The following is a 10,756-nucleotide window of genomic DNA, read 5'->3' on the forward strand; positions in this document are numbered from 1 at the left end:
TGTCACATGACGCCAAGATGACCAATTATAATTCTGAGTATGGATCAAACATAGTAATCAAATCAAACGTCATGGCTTTAAGATGCTACGATTAACTTTGTGAATTAAAATATTAAAATAAGCTTTATTGGCTCTGGATCTACTTTCTCCAAACAATATTTTTTTTATGAAAACATGAAGACAGAAAACGTATTTAATAAATGAAACTGTGACAAAGAGTTTAAATCAAATACCGTCCAGTGAACAGACGATGTGCTCGTCTCCTCTCTGTCTCTTTGAACTGCAGGAGAAAACAGATAAAATACCTATAACGGTATCCATGCATATTTGTGACTGCTCATCATACACGCACACACACACACACACACACGCGCGCACACGTACACTTTGCATTCTGGCGAGGAACATGCCTGAATGATGTTTTTATTTTTGAAATTCATTTATATAATCTGTTTGATTTCTTCTTGTTTTTCTAACGTACACGTCTCGTGGTGCAAACACTCGTCTTGAAAAGTTCCGGACGGGGGGTACGGACGGACGGACGGGGGGGGGGGATGAGGAAAACAAACCGATGGCAGGAGAGAAAATAAAGAGTCGTCATGCTAAATAACGGATGATTCCCCCGATGTGTGTTTCTCTGATATGATAAAGTCCTATGATCAGTAGTGCTACTTCTACCGCACGAGGCTCATGCACGAGGAACGTCGTCAGATACCCGACGACTTTCATCTCTAACTTTTTTTAAACTTTTTTTTTTTTTGGTTCGAGGGTTTGATTGGAAGATGCAGGTGAAAGTTTATGATACAAAATATGTTACAGTATGTACGTCTTTGTCTCCTGTCTCTCACTCACACTTCTGGATGGTCGAGGAAAACGCTGCGCCGAAAACACGTGTGACGAGAGGCGTGTGCACAGAGGGGACGTGTGTGTGTGTGCAGGAGACACCACCTGCACACACACACAGTGACGCTGCGTGTGTGTGTGTGTGCAGGAGACACCACCTGCACACACACACACACACGCTGCGTGTGCTCCACACAATGCATCTCAGTCTCTCAGTGTTTACTGCAGAGGGTCGAAGGCCGAAGTAAAGTCTAACTTTTAAATACAACACTTTAATGTACGGAAGGATTTATGGTCATAAAAATGCTTTTAAATTAAGGTTATAATCCAAAGAATTTAAACTGTTCTACCAGTTCGTAATCCAGTTTGAATGTAAACAGCGTTTCACCTGCGAACCATAAGCAGCTCCAGCTGACAAACTAATATTAAAATAAGTAACAATTCATAGTGATTTGCAGGTGAACAGATGTTTTGCTCTATATGGCGACAATTTCACTGAAATGAATTGGACTGCTTTGTGCTGAAGGGCTTGTTATTGGGCAGCGGCGCAGATGTGCACGTTCAAGTTCATCAAAGTTGAGTTTAATGCAAAGGATCTGATTTGGAAAGGACTTCACCGGCTGACGGAAGACAGTCGACTGAGACGAACTGATTTAACATGTTTCACGTCGTTATCGTCCATCAAGTGTCCGGTCATATGAAGCGGAGTTCAGATACTTTCCGGTCCAGCAGCAGAAACTCGTTCATCTCAGATTATTTACTGATCTCAGCGTTTGCTTCGGGGAGATTGTCCCACTGGTCGAGGGTTCTCCTCATGTTTGGAGGGGGAGATAAAAGAGCAGCCGTCTCCTTGTTACGTTTATCTTTCTGGTAACGATAATCCTTCCATTCATTAGTGGAGGCACCGGGAATAAAAAACATGTCAATTTAGCCAACGTAAAAAAACATATTTAGTAGGTTTTGTTATTTAAAAGTGAACAGCCATATTGTGCTAATACTAACGCAACAGCAACACTTAGTATAATCATTTGTGTAGATATAATTACATTTAATCTTTTTGCATATTTTGCACGAGCAGGTCTTCAGATTTAAGGAGTTATTATAAAACAATGCTGACGCTAAAGATGGAGCATCAACCATAAACACGACTTCAGGGACGTTGAAACATCTGCAGGAGGATCTTCACCTTCACCCCCCCCCCCCCCCAGCAGAGCTTCCGGCGTTGCGTTTTCCTTCCCCATTTAAATCTATTGCAGAGTCCTTGTTGTGTTTCCTTCTCAAAGGATCACAGAACAAATGGATTTCTTAGTTACATTAAGTTCCCTGTTTTATAACACACATATTATTATTGTTATTATTATGTTCATTTGTTGATGCTATTTTCCTGCTTGTTGTAATGTTGCATATTTTGAAAAGTAAAAGGCTTTCGTTCCCAGTCTGGACGTCAGTGTGAAGCTGAGCGCGTCCAGAACAAACGCTCTCCTCTCTGTAGTCCCGTTTAGAAGACCGGTTCAGCTCAGTGTGAACAGCACTCGGCAGTCAAACCCAGTTGAGTTCGAGTGTTAGATTCACGCGTTGCAGCGGCTTCTGGATGACGGTTCTTTCACATCTCGCAGCTGGATTCTGATAAAAGCTTGAGAGTTCTTTTACTTTCCTTCAAAGGTGACCCGAAGCGGCTTCAGCTGCTGAATTAAAGCCAGTGAAGAGATCATCCATCTTTACTCCCGAACTCCATTTGATTTAAGATCCATTCTTCATCCTCTTCGAAGACGTCTTGTTGGAGTTTAAACCTACAACCTGCACATTTCAAGCAAAAGAGGTCCAACACTTCACTCAACTGAGCATTGTTTTCACTGTAATCAGGCTCGAAGGTCTGTCGCTGTAAAGGAAAGAAGCCATCCTGGTTTGAATAAAGCAAAAACACGTATGTTTCTTTTTTGAGTTATATCGGCCCGATAGCCGCCACAACAACCAACATCCAAAGGAATCAAAAAGGTTGTAGCCACAGGAGCCGCTGAGGGTTGTTTGGTTGTCTACAGTTCGTCTTTTTTCCAATCACGGACGAGTCTAAATGATCCTCCGACAGGCGGCAGTCCCTCAGATTCACTGCCGACACGTCAACTTCTCTTTTGAAATAAGCCAGAGTTTAGACCTTCGTCCTCGGCAGCCATCTTGTAACCCTTCTCTAAAGCATTATGTTTAGTGGCACACAAAGTCGACCCAATGAAACCAACCAACCGTTGGTTTTGGGTGCTGAATGTCTCTTCTTTGGGAGTCTTGGCATCTTTTCCATTGGATGAACCCTCCGGGGGTTTGTGCAACGAGATTCAAAGGGTCAAAACTGTTCAGGGGTAAAATGCGGTCGGGATTCTTAAGACTCAGGAAAGAACACATTTGTGTTCCTTTTCAAATTCCTTGCATTTGATTTCTGCTCGACTTCCCAGCTGCCGTTTTGAGTCGTCTCCCTAATGGTAAACCATTGTGCCTCCAATAATCCACAACACATGTGAGAGGAAGTGAAAGCAACCAGCGGTACTCAAAGTATCCGTGTTTTGTCCCCGAAATCTCAGCTGTCAGTGCCCTGGGTTCAGGATCAGAGGTTCAAATGAAGTGCAGAGTTCATGGGGAGGTTGGCTGGTGGGGCGGCGGGGCGGGTGTCTAGTGGGAGGTCGCGGGCGGAGGTTATAAGGAGGAGATTTTGACGGTGTCCTGGGTGTAGGCGGTGGCCCGGGTGTTGCGCAGGATGCCGAGGATGGGGGCGGGCGACGGGGGGAGGCTCTCGTCAGGCGAGTTGGCGGGCGGTGTGGGGATGCTGATGATGGCAGCGGTGAAGTCTTGTTCCCCGCAGTTCAGCTTCAGGTCGCAAATCTGGGCGTTCAGACTGGAACGACTGAGAGAAACAAACACACCAAACGAAAATGAGAAAAACAGACACTAGCAATAAAAACTAGAAAGATGCGAGTGGGCGTGAATGATGCACATCTTCTTAGGATGTCGCAAACTCAGGCAAATTATTCGTGCTCATCCTGAGGCTTGAATAAAACTACGTCATGTACCACTTGATGTTTTACAGCTGAAGTTTGTACAACTGGTGAAGTCAGATTCACACAAGCAAACTGAAGCCCCGCCGCAGAACTCACTTCACAGATTAAGTTTGACGAGCCATCAACTCTGTAAAAAGTATTAAAAATGTTTTAAAATGTGTTTATTTAACTGTTAAAGTAGGTATGAAGTAAGTTCAAGCCTTGAAAGAACAAAGTGTGTTTTCAATGGTTAAACAACATCAGGGAGTCCATCAGGGCTCTGTGTTTGGACCTCTGTTCTTCTCTTTTTTATTTAATCTCATGACCAGTTTATATCTCAATCTATTTGTGTGTTTCAGTTTGTTTATCAGAGCATAGTTTATCTTTGTGTCTCTGATGTATGTTTGTGTACAGTTTAGGGCTGGACCCAATGTCATTCTTTTGTTATTTTGGTTATATGAATGTTATTTATGCGGCTGTTAGACCGCCACATTAAAACAGGTGCGTTTCTCCCTTTGCGTGCAGCAAGCAGGAGTGAAAATGTTGTTTTTTAAAGCCTGAACGCCAACAAATATGGATCGACGCAGAATATTTAGTTAGATTAAAAACATGTTAAGAAAGTTTGGAAATGATTACATCGATCTTTTTTCAATAAACGTCGACTTCTGGACATTATAACGGTGAGATAATGGAAATGAACAGTATAACTAATAATAATAGTGTAGAATATCTTTATCGGCAACTATCCATAAAAAAAAAGAAAGTAGCTCCACAGCATTTGAACTATTCGTATGTGCATCTTTATGTTCATGTTTTGGTCGTCAGTAATTATCATCTGTTTACGTTTGTGGTGGTATGGAGGTGGTTTTGAAGTGCAGGGTGTCCAGCTCCTGGACGCTCCCCCGGCTGACGGACACCGTGGAGTTAGCCAGTCGCATGGCGGCTCTCCTCCTGGCCCGGCGGGGGCAGCAGCCGGTGGAGTTGTTCTGCGCCCCCTGCTGGCTGGACAGGGAGGTGCTGCGACTGGTCTTGTAGCCCACCGACTCCGTCATACACAGCTCGCTGTAGTTCATCTCGTTTGTGAACTCGTGGTTCTGTGAGGAGAGGAGGTCAGTTACATGATTAGAAGATTTAAAGGTTTTGCTTTCAATTTCAACTTTTAACAACATAAATAATAAGAGTTTAAAATTCAATAACATTTAAATTCTATGACAAACTGCTTAATGAAGGTTGATTAAAAGTTCCAGAAGAGATAAAAATTAGACTTTTAGTTTCTCCAACTTTAAATAACTAGAGAAAAAACAAACAGAAAACATTATGATAGTAAGTATTTTAAATAAAATAATGGAAATTATAATCGTATTAAGGGGAAATAAATAATGTTATTATAAAAATAAAAATCTGACAGATTTAGAGGTAGATTAAAGCTGACCCCAGGGGGTCCGTGGAGGTACTGCAGGGGGGTCGCAAAATTGTTTGTAGATAAAGCAATTTAAAAAAATTGCACTGACCTCTTCAAGCCTCTTCTATGCAATATATACAGTAGGGGGTCCCTGCACCACGCTACACCAGTTTGGGGGTGTGGCCTGAAAAACGTTGAAGACCCCTGCACTAGAGTATGTCCTCATAATATGTCCTCATAATACTTCCTGTAGCTCAAGTTCATAATAAAAACTTCCCACAGGGCCGAATAACAGAGAGATAAAAAGAAAACCTGATCAGTACCTTGGCCATCTGTTTCCAAGATCAATTAAACAATTTAATGAGGTAATTGTGTTAAATTCAGTGAATATTAAAGCTTCATGCAAAGATAAAGACATCCTGAAGGTAATTTTAAACTGTGCTCGTGTCTAAAAATGTGAAAGCAGATGTAAACGTGAGATCTGTCTGTAAAGGAAGTGATTGGTGAGACGTGTTGAGTCCTCACCGTCGTCTTCTCCAGACAGTGCAGAAGGTGGTTGTGTTGATGCTCGAACGCTGATCTGTTCTTCACATACAGAGCCGTGCTGTTATTGTCCTGAACACACACAGAAATACAAACACAAATTAGTTTTAAAAATGAACTACAACCTCTATGTTTTGCTGACAACAACACAACACATGATATTACATGAAGCCTAGTTTGTTTTCAGCCAAATGTTAAATATGAATCTTGAATTAAAAGTTGGATCGCTTCCTGGACAGTTTGTTTGCGTGGCTCTTTGGATGAAGTTACATGTAGACACTCCAAGGCCCTCTCTTCTTACAGAATTTAAATGTCTTTATTGTCGTGGCAAAGTCACGTTAGGTTTGTTTTCACAGTGTTATGTTATTTTTATTTGACAGATTCCTCCGTATTTGTCGGAGTGATATGGGAACTATGGCAGGACAGTGAGAGACTGGTGCATGTGGAGAACACCATGGACTTGTTCTCATCTGCATTTAAAACAAGTTCATGATTAAGAAGTGATAAATGTTAAGCGTCAGAGGAAGACTGAAGAAGAGTGGAGTCTGGGTTGGAACGTATACAATTGTATCGTCTGCATACAAATGGACATTGAAGTAGTTTAACATGTTGGTTTCACGCCATCATTTCAGTCAAACTGTCATTAAAGGTTGAACACATTCCTTCTCCCTGGAGGATGAATACGTTTTAGATTTTAATGACCCCACGGTCTTTCCTCTGGAGAAACCTAATTCATTTTTCACCAGGTGCACATAGTCGGTAACGTCTACACTTGTTATTAAGACAGAACTAAAGGAAACATATCTTATTTCAAATACTTTGGAATAAAACCTGAGAACCCGTCTGCATTTTAACTTCACTGAAACCTTTAATTTCCTCTGAAGAATACTGAAGATAAAACATTCTTTAAATCTCTCCTCCCTCATTTTAATCTCGACTTCTTTCTTCACCACACACCTTATCTCTTCTTTTTGTTTCTGAAATAACGTTTCAGAACAAACTCTCAGTATAAAGTATTTATTTCTTCAGATTACACGAACAGGAAGTCTGATCCTCCTCTTCCTCTCCTCGTTCTGCACCATTGATCTCCTCGTCATCGTCTTATTCTCCTCTCTCTTCTGCTGTAACCTCTCCACTCCTCTTCCTCCGCACCCTCATTATGCACTCTGTAAATCCAAGTCATCCCTTTTTCTGAGCACTGGAGAGGGATTAAGTGTGTGTGCGCGTGTGAGTGTGTGTGTGTGTGTGTGTGTGTGCAATTGAGTGTGTGTGTGTGTGTGTGTGTGAGTGTGTGTGTGTGTGTGTGAGTGTGAGTGTGTGTGTGTGTGCGTGTGAGTGTGTGTGTGTGTGTGTGTGTGTGTGTGTGCGTGTGTGTGTGTGCGTGTGTGTGTGAGAGAGAGATCCAGCCTCTACCTAATGCTTAAAGCCATTTCACTGATAAAACATTGAAACCCAGTAAATGTTTCATCCTCTGGCTGAAAATGAAAGATGGACTCGGAGTCGTGATGAAACTGAAAGATGAAAGTTCCTCAGATCTTCAGTGATGTTCACAGAGTTCACCTGCACATTAACACTTTGTTCTTTTAGGATATTCACATTGTTTGTAGTTGCAGTAAGTGGGATAAGTCTATATTCTGAACAGGAACTTCAGCCTGACTGTTGGCTACATGGACAAAGCAAGTTATATTAAACCCGAGCCACCATCAGTGATGAACAGATAAAGATGACATGTCAATATATTATTGAAGGTTTCACCCTGAAATGCTCTGAGTGCATTAAACCTGAGAGAATATAACGTGATTTATATTATTCTCTTTATACATTTGTAATATCTAAGCTTTGCGTGTTCAGTTGACAATAATTAAAGATAATGTTATTAAAACAAATGCTGAATGTTTTACGATGTAAGATGATGAAAGTGAAATAAATGCATGTTTTTTTAAATGAAAACAATTCTAAAAGTAAAACCCCACGGGCCTGTGACGTGTCCTTATTCCAGATTACATGCTATATACTAACTTCATATTATATACAGTTAGTGTGTACTATGGGATGGGGGTATACTGTTCACCAGCTTAGCATGTTAGCTAATTATCAGTAGACACGTCCAATAGAGATGTTTCAGTCTGAAACCGTCTCGCAGGATCCCGAAACTAAACAAAAAACTGTGTGTCTGTCCGTCCTGTGTGTCTGTCCGTCCCGTCCTGTGTGTCTGTCCGTCCTGTGTGTCTGTCCGTCCTGTGTGTCTGTCCGTCCTGTGTGTCTGTCTGTGTTGTCTTCTACTGTCTCTCTCTGTCTCTCTCTGTCTGTCTGTCTGTCTGTCTGTCTGTGTTGTCTTCTACTGTCTCTCTCTGTCTCTCTCTCTATCTCTGTCTGTCTGTCTGTCTGTCTGTCTGTCTGTCTGTCTGTCTGTCTGTCTGTCTGTCTGTCTGTGTTGTCTTCTACTGTCTCTCTCTGTCTCTCTCTCTATCTCTGTCTGTCTGTCTGTCTGTCTGTCTGTCTGTCTGTCTGTGTTGTCTTCTACTGTCTCTCTCTGTCTCTCTCTGTCTGTCTGTCTGTCTGTCTGTCTGTCTGTCTGTCTGTGTTGTCTTCTACTGTCTCTCTTTGACATGGTCAGGCTGGAGTCTGATGTTTGTTCAGATCTGATGACGCAACCGAAACAAGCTTTCAGTGGACGTTGTCTCGGTTACACACGAACTCTGGAGCGTTTGTTTGTGGTCGAACTACAAAGACGAACTCTGCAGGTTTGAGCTAAACGCCTCCTGCAGCCTGGTGAGCGTTGCATTCTGGGATACAAAGTACACTTGTTGATATTTGGGCAGACAGGAGCTCCTTCAGGACTTTAATGCTTCCGAATGAAGCTTCTAGTGGAACAACTACATGTTTCTATTTGATCTTCATTTTATTCTCTGGGCTCTTTAATGACTTAATTGTATTAAATGTCATTTTATAATGTGTTTCTTTGCACTTTGTCTTAAAGCTTATAATGTTTTTGTAAAGCTCTTGAGATGTTCGATGTCGATAAACTTTCCTTTTCTTAATCGCTCTCTATCTGTTCTTACTTCCTCTCCATCACTGTCGGAGTTAACTGGACTGTAATCCACCCTTCCTGCTCGATAGTGAGAAACTATCGACTGTCAGAGTGTGTGTGTGTGGTGTGTGTTGAGTGAGTGTGAGTGTGTGTGAGTGCATGTGTGTGTGAGTGTCTCACCCCGATGTTTCGGTCTTCTTTGTACTGGAGGAAGGCGTTGGCTGTTTCCTTTCTTCGCCAAGCGGATCCGAGCCATACGCACTTTCTGTTGGAGAGAAACACAAAGAGAAAGCAGCACCGTCAGCACGTCGCACACACACACGCATATATATTTTGTTAGATGAGACTTTTTTAGACTTATTTATATATATAAATATTTATATAAATATATATATATATATATATATATATATATAGATATAATATATATATATATATATATATATATATATAATATTTTATATATATATGTATATATGTATATATATATATATATATATGTATACATATATATATATAAATATTTATATATATATATTATATATGTATATATATATATATCTATATATATACATATATATATATATAATCTTTATCTCTCTATATATATTTATATTATCTTATCTCTATATATATATCTATCTATATCTCTCTCTCTATATCTCTATATATCTCTATCTCTCTCTATCTCTATATATATATATATATATATATTATATACATACACATACATACATACATACATACATACACATATACATATATATATATATATATATATATATATATATGTATATATGTATGTGTATATATATATATATATATATATATATATATATAGATATGGTATAATATATGGTTAAAAGATAAATCGGTGATTGTAGATCGTGAGAATCGGACCTGCTGCGCTCTGATCTTGTCCGCTCTCTGGTTCTGGTGGTAGATTCGGCTGAAGTTGGACACGATGACGGGCACCGGCAGGGCGATCACCGCACGCCACTGAGGGAGCAGATGGAGCCGAAGATCTTTCCTGCGATGGTGTTGGGAACCATGTCGCCGTACCTGCAGGGAGGAAACACATCGTCAGTCAAACACGCGGACCAACACATCTTCATTGGGAACCTTCTGCCCTCCAGCTGTTCCTGGAGACATAGAAACCTCCCAGAGAGGCTCATCCAGACTTGGACCAGGAAGCAAGTTTACTTCTTGTCCTAAACGGAGGACTAAACACGCAGTTTTGGTCCAGCTGGGACTGAGATGGAACCAGAAAACTCATATGGGTCATTTTTATTTGGAAAGAAATGATAAACAGCATCATTTCTCGTTTTGAGAATTTAAGGAATGAAGTATCAGAAATACTTCATGTATTCCCGGGGGGGAAATGGGATTTCATCTCATTTTAGAATAAAAATAAATAAATAATGTAGAGTGCAGGATTACGGAGAAACTACCGGCCTGATTTTCATGAAACTTGGTGGAAGTGTGAAACATAAAGAAAGAACCCGCTGACACTTTGGAGCGGATACGAACACTCGGCCCTCTAGTGGTCAAACATCACTTGATGAAGCTTTAAGTTTGTTCTCAGCTTCATGATTATCTGTCGGCTTCAGCTGGTGACTTTTGAAGACTTGTTAATGTGTCCATATGGTGTTTTTTATTTATGCTATAACCATATCACGAGCAAAATAAGAAGTCAAGGCCTCAGAACGGCAGCGTAACATGACTGAGGAGCACGGAGTCAGACAGCCAGGGGCGTCATACATCACATAAATAAGGAACCATCGGGGCGGAGCTTTCCAGGGTCGTTAGCACAATGCTACGGCGAAAACGATCAGAAAAGATAATAATAATAATAATAATAATAATAATAATATAATAATAATAATAATAATATAATAATAAGCTTTATTTGTA

The 10,756-nt window shown here is 40.6% G+C and overlaps 1 protein-coding gene across 1 annotated transcript; it reads right to left on the reverse strand.

The window, feature by feature from the left end:
• Nucleotides 1-747: 747 nt before the first annotated feature.
• On the reverse strand, nt 748-9,894 carry LOC115010943 (potassium voltage-gated channel subfamily D member 1-like). Its single transcript, XM_029435874.1, has 5 exons — nt 9,833-9,894; nt 9,023-9,107; nt 5,794-5,883; nt 4,710-4,960; nt 748-3,733 (listed from the first exon to the last, which is right to left on the reverse strand). The coding sequence occupies exons 1-5, from the start codon at nt 9,892-9,894 to the stop codon at nt 3,526-3,528; spliced, it is 696 nt and encodes a 231-aa protein (XP_029291734.1). The 3' UTR covers nt 748-3,525.
• Nucleotides 9,895-10,756: the final 862 nt, after the last annotated feature.

The sequence above is a fragment of the Cottoperca gobio genome, chromosome 7, assembly GCF_900634415.1.
Source record: "Cottoperca gobio chromosome 7, fCotGob3.1, whole genome shotgun sequence".
Classification (NCBI taxonomy): domain Eukaryota; kingdom Metazoa; phylum Chordata; class Actinopteri; order Perciformes; family Bovichtidae; genus Cottoperca; species Cottoperca gobio.

Bases quoted from the DNA above. Each gene is read 5' to 3' on its own strand.
- LOC115010943 (XM_029435874.1), bottom strand. From the start codon at position 9,894: ATGGTTCCCAACACCATCGCAGGAAAGATCTTCGGCTCCATCTGCTCC. The intron at 9,108-9,832 runs GTGATCGCCCTG...TCTCTCCAACAG, and splicing joins TGCTCCCTCAGTGGCGTGCG to AAAGTGCGTATGGCTCGGAT. The intron at 5,884-9,022 runs GTGAGACACTCA...GTGTGTGTTCAG, and splicing joins AAGAAGACCGAAACATCGGG to GACAATAACAGCACGGCTCT.